Source organism: Apis dorsata, unplaced genomic scaffold (assembly GCF_000469605.1).
Source record: "Apis dorsata unplaced genomic scaffold, Apis dorsata 1.3 scaffold_309, whole genome shotgun sequence".
NCBI lineage: Eukaryota > Metazoa > Arthropoda > Insecta > Hymenoptera > Apidae > Apis > Apis dorsata.
This window is the reverse complement of record NW_006263581.1, coordinates 87,358-105,665: the sequence shown is the minus strand read 5'-3', so window position 1 is coordinate 105,665 and position 18,308 is coordinate 87,358. Positions and strand designations below refer to the sequence as shown.

At 24.8% G+C, this 18,308-nt stretch overlaps 3 protein-coding genes across 8 annotated transcripts in view; 2 read left to right on the top strand and 1 right to left on the bottom strand.

The window, feature by feature from the left end:
• Nucleotides 1-614: 614 nt before the first annotated feature.
• On the top strand, nt 615-6,381 carry LOC102672846 (scoloptoxin SSD14-like). 4 transcript variants are annotated; one of them, XM_006617426.2, is made up of 12 exons: nt 615-950; nt 1,405-1,542; nt 2,354-2,616; nt 2,814-3,010; nt 3,411-3,632; nt 3,704-3,927; nt 4,011-4,203; nt 4,277-4,477; nt 4,561-4,810; nt 5,021-5,214; nt 5,336-5,576; nt 5,845-6,108. In XM_006617426.2, exons 3-12 carry the CDS (start codon nt 2,587-2,589, stop codon nt 6,106-6,108), a joined length of 2,016 nt encoding a protein of 671 aa, XP_006617489.1. In that variant the 5' UTR covers nt 615-950; nt 1,405-1,542; nt 2,354-2,586. The 4 variants fall into 4 exon arrangements, with proteins under 4 accessions (XP_006617489.1, XP_006617488.1, XP_006617490.1 ...); XM_006617425.2 differs by having other exon boundaries at nt 617-950; nt 2,811-3,010; XM_006617427.2 differs by lacking the exons at nt 2,354-2,616; nt 2,814-3,010 and having other exon boundaries at nt 618-950.
• A 2,960-nt stretch (nt 6,382-9,341) lies between these two features.
• LOC102672711 (nuclear protein 1) lies at nt 9,342-10,802 on the top strand. The gene is made up of 2 exons (XM_006617424.2): nt 9,342-9,661; nt 10,174-10,802. The coding sequence occupies exon 1, from the start codon at nt 9,449-9,451 to the stop codon at nt 9,656-9,658; it is 210 nt and encodes a 69-aa protein (XP_006617487.1). The 5' UTR covers nt 9,342-9,448; the 3' UTR covers nt 9,659-9,661; nt 10,174-10,802.
• Nucleotides 10,803-10,929: 127 nt separating this feature from the next.
• Nucleotides 10,930-18,308, bottom strand: part of LOC102672621 (uncharacterized protein PF11_0213) — an 11,426-nt gene continuing 4,047 nt past the window's right edge. Inside the window, exons 3-9 of one of the 3 annotated variants that reach the window (XM_031511348.1) lie at nt 16,821-16,919; nt 16,244-16,426; nt 13,481-16,171; nt 12,500-13,369; nt 11,956-12,391; nt 11,564-11,872; nt 10,930-11,471 (exon numbers count right to left, since the gene is read on the bottom strand). In XM_031511348.1, the coding sequence (XP_031367208.1) occupies nt 11,257-11,471; nt 11,564-11,872; nt 11,956-12,391; nt 12,500-13,369; nt 13,481-16,171; nt 16,244-16,426; nt 16,821-16,919 (4,803 nt within the window). In that variant the 3' untranslated portion in view covers nt 10,930-11,256. Of the gene's footprint in view, nt 11,472-11,563; nt 11,873-11,955; nt 12,392-12,499; nt 16,172-16,243; nt 16,427-16,820; nt 16,920-18,308 lie in introns of all 3 variants that reach the window. The other 2 variants (XM_031511349.1, XM_031511346.1) reach the window with 2 other exon arrangements.

The following is an 18,308-nucleotide window of genomic DNA, read 5'->3' as shown; positions in this document are numbered from 1 at the left end:
AAAAAAAAAAAAAGAACACCATCCCTGGATCTTATTGATTCTTCTTTAGATAATTCGTAGCATTTTCCATTTGAAAATCGATGATAAATAAATTCTAAGATACGAGATAATTATTTAAAATAAATAAACAAACAAGGATAAAATAGATCAAAACGATCGTCTTTATTATCAGGAAATTATCATCGATAACAATTATTCTTTTCATCCTTGTATTTTATATTATTCCATCTACCTCTTTTTTTTATTTTACTTTTAAGTGCTTGTTAAGGAAAAGAAAAAAATCGATATACTAATGTTATTAGCAAGTGCTCACGTAACAACGGTGCATTGTACAGGATGTTAAAGTTCGTCATTTAATAAGGTACTCGACTATTAAACCCGACATTTTCTCAATCATTATTGGACATTGTGTTGGAACTCGAGTCGAGGGACTTGTAACAGATTTAAGCGAAGATTCGTCGCAGGATCGTTTCGATGGAGCAAGAAGAGCTAAACTGCCGAAATTAATTTATCCGTAGAAATAAAGAAAAAATTTTCAATGACAGACACATTGCTACCACCAGACGCTATAAAATTATCATCTGGAAATAAGGGGAATTAAATTGGTCTGCGCGCAAGCAAAAAATAACAATCCCTTCTCTGTCTTGGGCGTATCCCGCAAACACGTTTCGAAACGTTTTCGCCGCGAGTTAAATCGGCAGTCGACCGACGATCCGGCCGGGGCACAGCTCGATGAAACATTGCTGCGAAGCGACACGCGTTCGATGTTTTCATGTGACGAAACGTTTGTTTCGCTCGATCGTTGATTCGTTTCATTCAAATTTATTCGAGAATTCGTGAGATTTGTTCGATCGTCGATTAATTTCGCGCGATTCACTCGATAAGTGATCGTAGGATGATGATCGTTCGATCAATATTTTGGTGAAGAGAAGAGTGTACTTCGAAGAAAGGTATTAATAATGAAATATTCGCGATAACTTGAAAGATCTTTCTAAACGTGATTCTTTTCTCTTGGATAACGATTAGAATTGGGACGAACGAGGATTATTGTTGTTATTACGTTTAATGATTGGGATAACGGGGGAAGAACGGGGGAATGTCCGTGTTAAAGATTTGATTGAGCTCGTGATCGCTTGTAACCGGCATGGAAATCTTGCTTTGAAAAGCTATACGTATAGGCTTCAATCGCTAATTGATCCGTATTTAGGATCACGCAATCGTAGCGATTTTCGCGTTATTACGATGCTTTACGTATTGGTTGCAAATACGTGTCGAACAATCTTTTATGTAGCCGATTATCTTCCTCATAAATATGAAAACCCGTCACTTCACTTGACAACACGTGGTTCGAGCTCATGCACGATCTCATTTATTGTTTATTGCTGTTTAAATTTAAATTTTCAGACTTTCCACGAAGTGATCAAATGAATTGTATCAGATGACGATTGAGCAACGTAGTGCTTCTGAAAGTATCGAATTTGTGGAGAAAATGCCGAGGAGAAACAGTTTGCAGGATATGCGGAATACTCGAAAAATATTAAGGTAATTATAAATAAATAATATGAAATATTATTAACACAAAATTTTGTTTGGTATAAAATGATTATATTCTTATAATAATTATAAATTATCGCAATTGCATGCTAATTCCTGATCCCAGTTTATATGTATATATGCGATCTAGATATTACTTCTTAAAAGAGTATTCATTTACACATTGTTTTACACGAACTTTTCTTTAATCGTTCTCTTTTATAATAATAAAATTAATTTTTCTATTATAAGAAAAATTGAATTAAAGTTATAAATTATATAGAAAAGATAAATAAGATATAACAAATCCAATATTGATTACCACTATAAAATAGGTTAAATAAACTTTTTATCGTTTTTCAAACAATAAAATCATATCGTAAAGCAACATAAAAATTTTATAATATTACGAATGAATATAAAATTGAATATTTAATAAGCATTATATATTTTTTATAATCTAAACATATGTTTTATATGTATTTTACAATAATCAGTTAATCAGATCTTTAAGAATTTTTCTTTTAAATTTTGTATAATATTTAGTTTAATAACATAACTTTGTTTTTCATTTGGCTAAAAATTTCGATAATATATATAAATACAGAATGATATATGATTTTCTCTATAAATAGTTATATTTCATTTTACTTATACTATTTAAACTTTATCTTGAAACATTATCTATTTGTACTGTATCGAAAGAAAGACTTGAAAAATAAAAAATAATCGTTGCAGCAATTATGTAAAAAAAAGTTATGTAAAATTATGTAAAAATTGCAACAGTTGTTTGTTTTACTTGTCAAATTTTTCAAATTAGGAATGATACATGTGCACGTGACGTTAACTCAGGAAACAATTCTGCACTAGTGGCGAGAAATGCGCAAACTCAGATTGATTTTCTCCGGTCAGCTGGTGCTGTTCATCTTCGGACGATGCGGTTAATCTTTCGTATGAATTTCGACGAACAAATTTCTCTGATAACATGAACGATATGGATCAAGAGTCCTCGATAAAACGAAAAAGAGGTCGGTGTGAGAAAAGTGAATGTGAATGGTGATCAAAAATCGTTTGTCTCTAACAGTAAGTGTTAAATAATGCACCAACAAAAGAAACTTTATCTATATAAGTGTGATTGTGGTTACATCACGATATGTTTAATTGAATCGTTCAAAGATGGCGATAATTGTTCGTTTTGACGTTTTGGTAACAGTTATCGTCGATGTTGGTCGATAAAAAAAATCGCTAACATTACATTTTATCATTGCTCTTTGTAGCAGAGAAAAAATATGACTTCCTCACCCTCATCCAGTACCAGTTCCGCGTATGCTAGTACTGACGAACATCGTCAGTACTATAGTAACGATAAACAAAATTTCTTCGATTCGGATGACATCGGAACAACTCGGCTATTGCGCTCGTACTCACCTCATCGTAGCAAAGCAAGAGGATTCTTTGCGAGGCTGCGAATTGACAAGTGAGTCCGCTTTGCGCAAGTCACCGCGCGCGAATTTATAAAATATTTTATAAAATATTTACAACTTCTACGCACAACTTTGATCTTTTAAATTAATATGTATAAATTTATTATACATATTCTGTATAAAATGATTAGGACAAAATATTACGTTTATCGACAAGTGCATATAAATTTTGCAATGAATTTGATTTCATATTGATTTTTGTTTACTTTTAAGTTTTTTCAAACAAAATTTTATGTTCTATAATATGCTCTGCTATTGGCAACTAAAATAAAAAATAAAAAAACATTTTGTAATTTTATTTTATCATTATTTTTTTATAGATTGATTTAACATTTAATTAAAAGTTTCAAAGATAATTTATTTTTTTTTATTTCTTTTCTTTCCCATTTTCAGATCTTACATTACTACAAGAAATATTGTAATAGCGGGAATAATATTAACCACGTTGATTCTTGCAATAATAGCAATCTGCACTATTTATGGTGCCAGAAATGTAAAAACCCAAGAAATACCACCCGATCCGGAACTACCATTACCCCCTTCATGGAGTAAATTAAAAACGTTTAAACATGGTGCTGTTTGTGCAGATGGGGCACCATGTGCACTTGTGGGCAAGTATGTAAAATTGTGTTATATTATATTAAATTATATATACAATTGAATTATTAATAAATTTTTTCTCACAGGATGATTCTATTAAAAAATGGATCAGCAGTGGATGCTACTATTTCGGCAATGATTTGCAATGGTCTCGTAAATATGCAAAGTATGGGCATTGGAGGTGGATTTTTCATGACAATTTACGATAAAGCTTCTAAGCGTGCTTATACGTTAACTGCAAGAGATCGTGCTCCATTAGCTGCAAATGCTACAATGTATAATGGTAAACCACAGGAAGCATCGATGTTCGGTAAATTTATTTTTTCTTATTTTTTTCTTTCTTCTTTTTTTTTAAAATAAAAAATAATAAAAAATTTTATATTGATATATTAGGTCCATTGGCTATTGCTGTTCCTGGAGAATTGGCAGGATATTGGGAAGCTCATAAACGTTTCGGTAAATTACCTTGGGCTGATTTATTCAGTCCTTCGATCGAGATATGTGAAAAAGGATATAATTTGACAAAAATTCAACACGACGGATTCAAATATAACGCAAAAAATATTTATAAAGATCGTGTTCTAAAGTAAACGTCGTGTGATTTTCATAATTGATTACCTATAAAATCAATAAAAGTTACATGCTTTTTTTCATTTCAGAGAATTATTTGTAGATCCACAAACAAATGATTTTTATTTACCGGGAACAATTATTAAACCAAAAATACTTTGCAAAACTTTGCAGATAATTGCAAAAAAAGGGATTTCAGAATTTTACAATGGAACATTAGGTAAATTTTTGGTACAAGATTTACAAGATAAAGGAAGCATTATAACAATGAAAGATTTAAATAATTATAGGTAATTAAAATACAAATTATTTATCAATAATGAATTGCAATTTATAAAAAATTACATATTTTAATCATTGAAATTATTTCTAGAGTAACGTGGGATGAACCTCTTGTATCAAATCTCACTAATGGAATGAAATTATTCACAGTCGGATTGCCTGCGAGTGGAGCTATTCTCACCTATATTTTAAATATCTTCGACAGATTTAATTTTACACGTGATAGTATAGCTGATTTTAATCGAACTACTCTTACATATCATCGAATGATAGAAACGTTTAAATACGCTTACGCGTTAAGAAATGATATGGGTGATAAAGAATTTGTTGATATGAAAGAAGTTAGTAAGCACTGCAATTTAATAAACAAATATATTCTCTATTATTTCGAAGCTTATTATATATATATCACAAATTTAAAAATAAATAAATATATATATATATATATTCTAAAATTTCTAAAAAGAAATACTATTATATGAAAATTTAGTATAAAATTAAATTTGTAATATTATTAATTATATATTATTTTTAATGTCATTTTATTTAAGCTAACAAAAAACTTGACATCAAAGATTCATGCAAAAAAGACACAAATGATGATAGATGATTATAAAACTTGGAATGATTCCGCGCATTATGGAGCACACACAATAAGCAATGCAAAAGATCATGGGACTGCCCATGTTTCGGTATTAGCTCCAAATGGAGATGCAGTATCAGCTACTAGTACTATTAATTTCTAGTATGTTTACAAACATATGAAATTTTTATATAAAATTTTCTCTTAATTAATTTTAATTAGAATTAATATCACAATAAATTAAATGAACAATGTTAAATTTAAAAAATTATGTTTTTATTAGTTTCGGAAGCGGAGTAGTCAGCGAAAATACCGGAATATTATTAAATAATGCAATGAACGATTTTGGTATACCATCAACAATTAGTTATTTTGGAATTCCACCCAGTCCGAACAATTATATCGCTCCGGGGAAAAGGCCATTGTCTTCTATGGTACCTTCAATTCTTGTCGACTCAAATGACGATGTAAGAATGGTAATCGGTGCTTCTGGTGGTACTAAAATTACTACAACAGTTTCTCAGGTCAGCATTTATCAATTAATTATTATTATTATTATTTTGTATATTTCATAAATATCATTCGATGATTAATAACATAATTAAAATATGATGAAAAGAAATTATTTCGTTTTATTTTAATTGAATTTAAATCATTTTATTTATTTTATTTCTGTGACTTATTTTTTTCGTCTTTTTAATTCTTATATTTCATTTTCATATAATATTTTAAATATTTAATCCTAACAAATTAATTTTATCAAATATATTTTTTAAAATGAATTATCTATAGATAATAGCTAAGATCATATGGATGAATCAAACGGTAAAGGAAGCTGTAGACGCTCCTAGAATACACCATCAGTTATTCCCACCAGAGATGAATTACGAATACGGCGTGCCAAAGCCAGTAATTGATAATTTACAAAAATTCGGGCATGTAACTTCTCGTTACAGAGTTCGTGGTAGTGTGGCTTGTGTCATTTTTACCGAAAACAATACAGTATATGCGAATGCGGACTACCGAAAAGGAGGAGACGTATATGGACTTGATTAAACTTTATAAAATAAATAATTATGAGTGAAACACAAATGCTATCTTCCAATATATAAATCGCTAACAAGTGTTGATCATAAATGTTGTTCGAGTTCTCAGTATTAAACTCTTCAACATTTGATCTTAAAATTATATAACGTTATACATATAAAGTTATAAAACTTCTTTTAAAGAGAAATTTTCCATGATAAAATATATTGTGATATTTGTTCTATGTTGATTTATGCGAAATTAAAATTCTTCAATAAAACTTTTACATATATTACTTTTTTATATTTGATTTTTTTTTCACAGACTTTAGTTTGAAAATCATTAATCATTAATAATATTAATAATCTTTAGAAAATTTTTATATAATTATTGGTAAAAATATTCTGTTATATCTTTATAATTGCAACATAATTATTCTGATTAGTTGAGTGAATAACTGCAATATAGATTTTAGTAACTTTACTCAACTGAATAAGATTCTATCTATCATTATCGATCCATGCGGAAATTCATATGTAAAGTTTCCGCTATTAAGTAACAACTAAACTGCATAACAATGAATATCATATTTTTTTACAAGATTTATTAAAAGGATGATATATTAATATTTATAAAAAAGTTAAAAATATTATGCAATCAATTTAGAATATTATTTATGAAGTAATTTGAAATAAAAATTGTTTTTTGAATAATGAAATATTAACCTTGAAAATTATTTTATATTTTCTTTATATATCTTAAATCTATATAATCTAAGTTATTCGAGGAATATGAATTTAATGTACATATATATTCGAGATTTTGATCAATAATATACTCTATATATTTATTTAAATATACAAAAATTTCTTATAAAATACTACATTGCATAAAATATATATAAGCTGTTATTATATAATACTATATAGTTACTAATATATTGGTTATATTTATAATTCAATAAATTATCAAAATATCTTTTATAAATATTTTTGAAAAAATTATAAATTATTATATACTCACATTTTCTAATTCTAATTTCTAATTTTTCAAATTGCAAAATATATAATGTATATTATACTGGCTAAATATATATTCATTATTATAATATATTATATGAATTATATATTATGGATATAAATTATTATAAATTATTAATTGTTATTCACATATCTCTTATTGAAAAAGGAGTTTGAAAAAACAAATTATAATTAAAAATATTATTAACTCAAAAAATGAGTTGTAATAATATTTTTTAATTCCATTTGAAATATTTGATATTCCATTATATTATAAAAAATTATATTACATTATAAAGAATATATTAAAAATATATCATAATATTATAATATTAAAAATATATATATATATTATATTATAAAGAAAGAAATTTAAAGAAAGTAATTTTCATTTTTTTACTTAACAGTTTCTAAAAATATAATTAAATCTTTAAAAAATATCTCAACTCTATATATAGAAAAAAGTAAATATATCGATATATTGAAAATAATGTTAATTGAAATATAGTGTTAAGAACACTCTTGCAGCTTCATTGTTGATATATATTTATTTTTGTCGATATTTCTATTTGTGTGCTATTGATCAACTTGATTAACGGAATTTTATATGTATGCGATATCCTTTCAATCGATTGTAATTTTACGAAGTCGATAGTAGTTTCGACTGACCTTTCATTTGACATACTGCGTATAAATTTTTATGTATGGATGATATAAATATAGTCATATATGTCAAATCTATTAAATGAATTATAATTTCTATTATTATAAACTTGAACAATATTTTATAAATAATTTTAAAAAACACAATATTCCTGTCAATAACATATTAATCACAATTCGTTATCATAACAACTTTCAAGAAAAAAAAATGTAAAGACCATTATCGATTTTTAAGTCTATTAAATTTTAAAATTCTTTTCTCATTTTTTTTAAAAATATTTCTCATATATTATATTATATTTACATACAATATTTAAATATTTTTTAATAAATTGTGAATAAATTGAAATTAAAAATAAACCTATAAATTATAATAAATAATATAAAAAAAAATCTGCGTTTTATTATTACAATTACAATGTAAATATAGATATTATGTATAATCTAACACTGCATAAAAATATATAAATATAAATGTATATATTATGTAAGCATAATTTATATTTTTTCATACATATGGATTTAATTAATAAGGATAATTAATAATAAGGACAGATTTTTCGGTAACTTACTTGGATTCAAATGATATTGAGTCGATTTCAAGATAATCAATCTGAAATTTCATCACTATAAATTATATTTTTTAACTTACATCATTTTTCTATAATATATAAAATAAAAAATATGTTTGACACCAATTGCTTTATCATGCCGCAAGTGAATATTTTTACATTCTTTCTATATCTTTTAAGATATGTCAGTGAACATGATAAGTGCAAAATATACGTCGACATTTTGTTTATAGTGGTAGGGATACTTCTAGAAGTCATTGTAACAAGATGCTGATTGCGCGTGCGTAATGGATCAATGTTTTGTTTGTTGTCAAACATACAGATTATATCATATAACAGAAATTTGATATATAAATCTAGAGCTATACAAGCATACATTTTCCACAAAGTTATGTCTAATTTCGAATATATGAAAACTTGAATCAATATTAATATTTTAAAACAGGAGAAAGATATATTACCAGGGCTGTCTATATCATGAAATTACATATTTTAAATTTGTACATAAATTTCTAGTATAATTACATGAGCTTAATTAATTATTTTTGCTCATAGATTGTTACATTTTAACATGCAAGATTATGCATATTTAAATTATTTAAAAATATAAAAAGTATTGAAGTATTAAATAGTAAATAATTTATAAAATAAACTATATTTTAACGATTGCAAATGTTAATATCTGCGATTAATACAAACAAGAATATTAACAAGAATATTAACAAGAATATTTTTTTAGAAATTTTAAATTCTAATTCTTTGATATATGATCTTATTAAACTTTCATTTATTAAATTTTAATATTATTTAATAATATTTATTAGAAAAGTTAAAATTTATTTTTTTATTTTAGAAAAATTTAATGAAAAATTGGATTAAAATAAGAAATAAATAAAAAAAGAGATTTAATTTGCTAAAATAATTCTTATATCAGGCATTTAAAATACTAGAGCCACTACTGGATGTTGCGCTTGCGTAGAAGTTCTTTGGTAGCCTATATAACAGTTGCAATCAACGGTGTCCTAATAGTTTGAAGTAAACGTGTGATAAGGAGAGATTTTTCGTTTGCATTCTACGCTATTATTTTTTTGAATACTTTTTCAGAAAACAAGAGCTATGTCTGACTATTACGTTGACGAATACGAGCATTTCAATTACGATTACGACAAGCATATCTTTACCGGTCATAGTGGAAAACAACGAAGCAAACGCGAAGCTCTTACACATACGAATCATTTTGATCCGTGCGGCCATTCTAGAAAGATCCTTACTAAATTGATGAATTCTGAACATAATAAGCGAAATGTTGGAAAGACTAAAGCATAAACAGTAAGTAACAATTTTTTAATTGCGACGTAATTGTTAACGATACGTATTACTTGTTACGTTATTGATTTGAATGCAACCGGAAAGTCTGAAACCTTGGCCGAGTTTGTATATGTTTACATTCTTGTTTTTTTCACAAGTAATTTTAAATCGTAGAAGCACATTTATCATATTTCTTGATTTGAAGATAAATAAATTGAAATTAATTATTGTATTTTCGATTCCGTATTATTAATATACGTTTGTTAATTATAACGACTTGTTAAAATTTTTTTACTTCTTTTTTTTATCTACTGCGCAATATTTTAAAGGTGACTCATTTCTTGAAAATTTTACTTTTGTAAAATGATATATAAAAAAATATATAGGAATATTTATTATATTTGAAAGTATTAATATAAATTCTTGAAAAATAATATTTATTTGAGAATAATTTATTATTATTAAAATAATTTTTTATCAATTATTTAATATTATATTTTTGATTAGTATTAATGATTTATTATTTGTTTTAGGAACTCAGAGATTACTGTTCTGCCCTGAAGTTGCTGTTTTTGAAAAAAGTATTTGTCAATTCCAATTAATTAAAATTTCTTGAACATTTTTGAATATGATAACAATTTTTTCATTTCTTTTATTCTTAGTAATGCATTTAGTTACTAAACATAAATTTTTACTTAGGATAAGATAATTAGTATTTAGTACAAATATTATCTTACAATTATTACTATTATTCATATTATATATTGTGATTTTAAAATATATATAACTATTTCCTAATTAGATTACTTTTAATCCAGAATTGCCTGAATCTGGAACTTTCATCACACATTAGTATACAGATATATCTGTATTAAATTTATATATACTGTACAAATTTTCTAAATTTTGTGCATTTAAGTGATTATAAATGTTTTATTTAGTTGGTATTGGAACTCAATTGCTCAATTTAAAAATCAGAAATATATATGACAATGTGAAAATATTTTATTTGATGTGAATATTAAGAGGAATGCATTTTTTTTTCATATTATGAAAAATTTTTGTTACATTTAAAAAATCAATTTTAAGTTTAGTAAAAAATAGAAATATTAAATAAAAATGATTGTATAATTTTGAATAATAAAGTTTATAATTAAAGAAAGTGTTTAAGTAATAATTAATTTAAATCCATTTCCATATGAAATATTAATGTAGAATATAATAAATTCATTGCAAATATGTCAGACTTTATACAAATTAAAAAAATTTTTTTTTTGTATTTTATATATTAAAATTGAATATTGCTTACATTATATTAAAAATATAAATTATATCTTAAAATATAAAAATTCTATTTATACAGTGAAAAAAAAAATACAGTTTAAATCTATTCAAAATTTTATATACATTTATAAAGCATCTTTAGAAGATATACATATATATATTTATATATACATGATATATATATTACAAAATTAAGATACATTATATTAATTACACAAGATGTACTTCTGATTTTATATTCATTTTATATATATTCATTTGAAAATATTTAAAAGATATATATATATAAAAGTAATTTGCACATTTTTACCATATTAAAGGAATTTGAAAAATTAATTATATAATCTAAATTCATTAAATTCCAATTCTTGTCTTAAAATACCAGTTAATATAAATTCTGTTGATTGAATGGTAATATTTTTAGGTGCTTTTGCAAGAAATTTTTTCGCATTTATCAAATCTTCTTTATTAGAAATAATCATTGCTTTTTCAGGCCAAGATGATGGTGGTCGAAGTAAAGCTTTGCCACCACATGAAATAATTATACCTATAACAAATATGTTTTTTAATGTATATTTTCTATTTCTACTTGATTGAAATTTTATTTTTATTAATAATTTTATTATTTCTATAACATACTTTTTAATTCTGGAGGTGGTGGAGCTATATTAGGAGTTAAAATAAGTGTGTATCCTTCTAAAAGCTTATATTCTTTCGCTTTTTCTAAGCTTTTCTTTAATTTAAAATGAAATTTAGCTTCAGCTTCAGGATCTTCCAATATATAACTTTCTAATTCTTCAAAATGGCCAATTTTTTCACTATCATGCAACCAATTAGTTGAAACTATTGGTATAGATAGTGCTAAAGCACATAAAAATTTAACAGTTCTTCGTATTTTGTCTGTAACCAATACAGTGCATTTTGTTGGATCTTCAACTTGAGATGCGCCTGTAAAAAAAAAAAAAAATTAATTAATTATACAATACAATTATTTCTCATTATATTTCTTTACAATAAAATTTAATACATACCCAATTTTGTTAATAATTTACTATAATCATTACTTGAAATACCTGTAAATAAAACTTTATGTTTTATTTTAAATGGTGATGATGTTGCAAATGAAGAACACATACTTCTACGTGTTCTATTGGGTGTAGAAGTTAGTGATTTAACTTCAATGCTGGAATTTGTTTCTGAATTTGTTTCTTCTATGAAATCCATTTTTTTCTTCTTATTGCTTTCAATCTTTTCTGTTGTTTGTCTTTGCCGCTTATTTCTTAAATTATTTATTTTGTTTGTATTGTTAGTTAAAGTGGTTTGATTAGTTTCCATACTTCTTTCCATAGAAGAATCAATAATTAATTGTTCATGAGTTCGAGTTGATCTAGTGGACTGTTTATTTTTTTTTTTCGTTTCTATATGTTCATTAACAATTTTTGTATTTTCATCTGTAGAAGAATCTATGGTTGGTTGTTGATGAGTTTGGATTAATCTAATAGATTGTTTGCTATTTCTTTTTTTTTCTGTACTTTCATTAATAATTTTTTTATTTTCGTCTATAGAAGAATCTATAATTGATCGTTGATGAACTCGAGTTGATCTAGTGGAATGTTTGTTCTTTCTTTTCATTTCTTTAACGGATTCATTTTTTAATGTATTAGTTATATTTGATTTATTTTTTGACATCTTCATATATTTAATTTTTGAAATGGGAATTTCAAAATTTGCATTATCAGATTCATATATAATAGATGATGTACTACTACTTTCCGTGTTATCAGCATTCATATGAATATTTTTATGTTTTCTACTGTTTCTGGTTTTGATACTTACTGCATTGTTGTCTACGTCTTTTTTTGTTTCTATACTTTGTTCTTTAAGGGCATTGTTCATGATCATTTCTATTTCTTGAGATTCCTCTCCTATTTGAGAACTAATTTCGTCTATTTGAAATTCGATTTTTTGTGCTTTTGTATTTTGATTAGTTTTCTTGTTTTCTATAGACACTTGATCATTTATAATATTTGTACGTTGACTATTTTGCTTATTTTTATGTTTATTATCAATTATCTCTCTCGTTGGAGTACTTGATATCGATCCTGTTGGAGTATAAACGGATATTTTTTCAATTTTTATTATTGGCTGCTTATCTAAACTTATGTCTTCATCAGATAATAATTTTCTATTGCATGAGATTGACGAGTTTTTCGAAGAACTAATATTAAGAGTATTTGCAGATTGTCTTCTGCCAGTTATCTTATTCATTTTTTTACTTTTAGTGTTAACAAACTCATTTTCTTTAATATTATTTTTATGCTCTTTGGAATTGTTAATTTCAATCGTATCCGTTATACTAAGCGATTTTTTTTTAATACGTGTATTTGGAAGATTTCTCTCTGCAGATTCACCAGCTACTTTCTTAACTAGTGCTTCTTTTTCCACCTGAAAAATAGATGAATGATCAATATTCTCTTTGCTCGAATTACGAGTCCTTCTATTGGTAAAAATAAAAGGACTTTGTCTTGCTTTTTCTTGTGAATTGATAAAGGCTACCGATTTTGGTGAAATATTGCTTTCTTTGGATTTATGTAAATTTTCTGGATTTGTCTTTCTTATTGATTCTTTTGTTTTTTTATTTTTCTTTTTTTTATTGGTTTCTTCTACTGATATTCTATCATCATTGAAGTTGTTTGAAAACGAATTTGAAAAATTTTCCAAAATAGTAGAATTTGACTTATTAATAGTATGATCAAGTTTTGTGTTTTGTTTGTTTTTTGTGTGATTAAACGTTTTTCGTGAAGATCTTTTTCTAGGCGCAATTTTTATGGATATTTGTTTCGTTCGATTATGATTAATATTTATTCTATATTCAGATGACGTTGACGAAGTTGGACTTGTTGGATATGTACCTGCAATTTTAACTTCAGGTAAACCAGCTAATATATCATCATCGTTATTTTCTAATACTTTAGAAGTTTGTTGAAGTTGACCATTATCAATTGATATATCCAAAACTTGATTACCTATATTTTCTGAATCTGCTTTATTTTCTTTAAATATACGTTCTTTTTTCTTATTTTCTTCTTGTATTGTGTTAACTATTTTAGATTTTTCATGTTCTATTTTTGTAGATGATTTTGGTATCGATAAATCTTCAGGAATGTTATCAATACTTTTTAAATTAGATTTTTTACTTAATTCTAAATTCGAACTTGGATCTATTGTTTTATTATTTTTTTCTTTTATAGATTTCTCAATGTTGCAATCAATTGAATTATCATTTATATTAAGATTATTAGTGGATGATTTATTCTCGCAGTGCGAAGTTTCTAACATATTTTTAAGAAACTGAGTTGATATTTGCTGCTGTTCTTCACTATGCTCTTCATTTACATCTTCAAACATTGCGTTTAAATTTCTTTCTATAGTATCATCTAAATTTATATTATTTGATTTCTCGGATAAATTCAATATGTTTTGACTCTTATTAATAACTGATACAGATTTTCGCATTTCTCTATCATTGATTGGCTGAGTAGCAGCCATTTCATAATCGATGTTTTCAATACTAGATTCTGTATTTAATTTTACAGAAGTCAAAGAATTAGAATACTTATTATTATCTATATTTGAACTTTTTTCTATAATATTAATTATTTGAGTAGGCGTATTATCTTCCATTTCAGTAATATTTTCATCATCGGGAATTATTTTATTTTTTGTTGAGGCAAGAGAATTCATTTCTTTAGAAGAAGATTTAATTGTTGAAAGAACTTGAGTTGGTGTAAAATCATCTTGCTCTACTTTTGTATCTTTAATCTTTTCTTTTATTTCAATATCTTTATTTATTTCTGAATTATTTTTCTTATCAATTACTTGTGTTGGAGTATCAAAATTTATTTCTATTTCATCTACAGTATTCTGTGTTTTTTCATCACATTTGGGCAATAAATTTTTATTCTTTTTATTTATTGGCTGAGTAAGCATGTTAAACAGATCCTCAGAATCTTTGCTTGAATCATTTTTAATTTCTTTATTTCTATTTCGGTTTTCAAACGAATTGGAAGCAGCTCGCTTTTCCATTGCAGCCATTTCTATAAAACGACCTTCTTCATCGGTAAATGAATCGTCACTCTCAGATATTCGAATTATTGAAGATTTTTCATTCTTTTTATTTTCTTCAAAAGAATATCTTTGAAATACACATTCATTGTCAGTTTCATCGGAATCATTAGGGTCGATTAAAGAAGTTTTAAACGAATAATTAACGCGATGAGTTATATCTTTATCAATTTGATTGATCTGTGTTGCTGCTTCAAATATGTTTTCACTGTCAGTGCTTTTATTATTTACATCTTCGTCATTGTTTACGCACGAAGTTTTTAAAGGAGTTGATGATCTTGATTTTGATTCATCAAGTAAGTCATCGTTGTCATCATCATCAATTAAATCTTCTAATAAACATTGTGAACCAAGTAAATTTCGACTTGTGTCAAGTTCCGAAAGTTCATTTTCAAAATTTGTTGCAATTGATGACTGTGAACATTTTTGCGAATTCTTCTGCAAATTTTTCTTAATATTTCGTTTATGTTCAATTTTATTTTCACATTTATTAGTATCATTAAAATATGATGTACTTGCAATAGCTTCGTCTTTTTGTATTATAGTATTATTTTCTTTTTTCATAATTAAATTTCCATCTTCTTCAATTCCTGTTTCAGTTTCAAATTTTTCATTATCTTGTGTTTTATCATTAGGAGATTTAGCATGAATTTTTTTCGGTGTTTTCATATCATGAATATCTATATCGTGTTGCGTTTCTATATCATGAATATCAATAACATTTTCTTGCGCATTTATTTCATTTTGCGTTTCTATATCATGCATATTAACTTTTTGCTCGTTTAAAGATTTTGAAAAGATTTCTTTATTATTCAAGCGAATTTTTTGAGTTTCAACATCGTGAACATCAATGTTTGTTCCATTAAGAGACTCGAATGATTTTTGTGTTTCCATATCATAAATATTAATTCTTGATACACCTACATTTCGTTTCTTTTCTGCATCAGAACTTTGGGAATTGTCCAAATTATTAACAGAAGAATTCTGAAGATCATTTTTCCGAGTGCTGCTAGTCGAAATCCTTGCAGGCATCGGATTTGGACATCGAAAAATGGCTTCTTTCTCATTAGTTTGAATGGCAGGAATCATAGAAATGTTTTCTCCCAATGTGGACGAATTATTCTATATATAAAATCATATATTTATATGATACAATACATACAAATTTATCGTAATTAAGCAAATAATAATTACCAATGATGAATCAGGTGTTCCTGGAATGATCAATTTCTGTATCTTTTGACGGGATAATGCTGGAGTTTCTGGAATTAAAGATTCATCCATTGAATGATAGAATTTAAATACTGCTCGCACCATGCCAAACTCCAACACGTTTCCATTTTTAAGCTCATAGAATCGATTTGGCCTTAGATATGACTAGAGAGAGACAAAAAAAATATATTAAATCATTAAAAAATTTTATTTGCTTAATTATTTCTTAACTAGCAAAGTTTCATGACGTTATATACAGTGCTGTGAAATGATAATGATTAATTATTAAATAATTTAAAAAAATATTAACTCTTATTATTATTATATTATTATTATTATATTATAAATATTTATTAATTTTAATTAATTTTATCAATTTATCAATTTTTATATATTAGTAAAAAAAAAAATTAAGAATGATTACGAAATAATTGAAATTATAAAATTTTTATTAAAAATTTCTACTGCATAGAATAAATCAATTAAATTTGATAAATAATTAACATTACAAATATTTAAAATAATTAATATTACATTACACAGATAAAATTTACATTACGTTGTTCAATTTTGTTTTGTTTGAAGAATTTAGATCACAAATCCATACGGCTGTTTCATGATTATTAGCTTCGATTTCTGCATGTCTTTTAGATACCGTCTGTAAATTAAATTAATCCATTTTATATTTATTACAATTTTATGATTAGAGTTACAGAATAATATAACATTTTATGTAAAATTTAATTTTCATAACTGATATATTATATTAAACTAATTTTTCATATGACTTCAATATTTTTATCTATTATGCATAATTAAAATTTGATTTAAATATGAAATAAATTATCCGTTCTATTTTTATTTCATTATTTTAACTATGATTATGAACTACTTAAGTTTAACATGTATAAATATAATTATGTACAATATTTTGTACATAATTTTATGATTACATTATTTTCTATTTATTGAAATTTAGAATAATATAATATAAAATAATATAAAATAAAATTTTGTTGAAAGAAGCTTTACAATTAATAATTTATCTCATTATATGTATAATACCGAAAAAATAAAATAAAATATATGATTATAAATTTTTTTAAATATTATCAATATAAATACCAATACATACAACAAGTATTTTCTTCTACTTTTATCACTGTTATTTAAAAATTTTATATCTTAATGTATACTTTATATAGATAATTTATGTTTATGCAAAAACTGTTTTATCAGTAAAAATATGATTAAATCATATTTACTTAACATATATATAGAATAGATAATTTTATTTCACTTTATTACATATTCTAGAAATGAAATTTTTAGAAATGGCAATAAGAAATGCAGACGAATAATAAAATCAATGAAAAAATAAAAATTAAAAAAGTATTTTTAATACTGTATTATAAATATTTAAAATTTTAGTAGTTTTTGTTTATGCAAAAAAAAAATATAGGTACTAATTAATAATCTTATAATGATAAAAATAGCATAAAATAGTATGCAAACATTTCTATATATAATTTTGTTCAAATAAAATTTTTAATTATATATATATATATATATATATATATATCTTCCAATTATATATACTACATTATTACATAATGTAGTATCATGAACTAATTTCACCAATTTTTAAAAATATCTAAACTATTTAAAATAATTATTAAAATAGCATTATCAAAACAGTATTACTCGAAAAACTATTAATAGTTTAGAAATAATGATTAGAAACTAACAGAAAACATCATTTATTGAATTCAAGTGAATCATTCAGTAATTATTTTAATTGCTATGATTACTGATTTTATTAGTATTATTACTTTAAATCTCGAAGTTGATTAATAATAATTTATTTAATTATACTCAGATGATCTCGCGTTCAATAGCATAGCATTAAAATGATTGAAGTAATTCAAACTTCTTTTTTCTCTTTTTATTTAAATGCATCTTATCATGTTGGCTAATAAAAGCAAACAACTATATCAATATCTATATATACTACGTAATAATCATGTTATGATTCTTTATCTTCAAT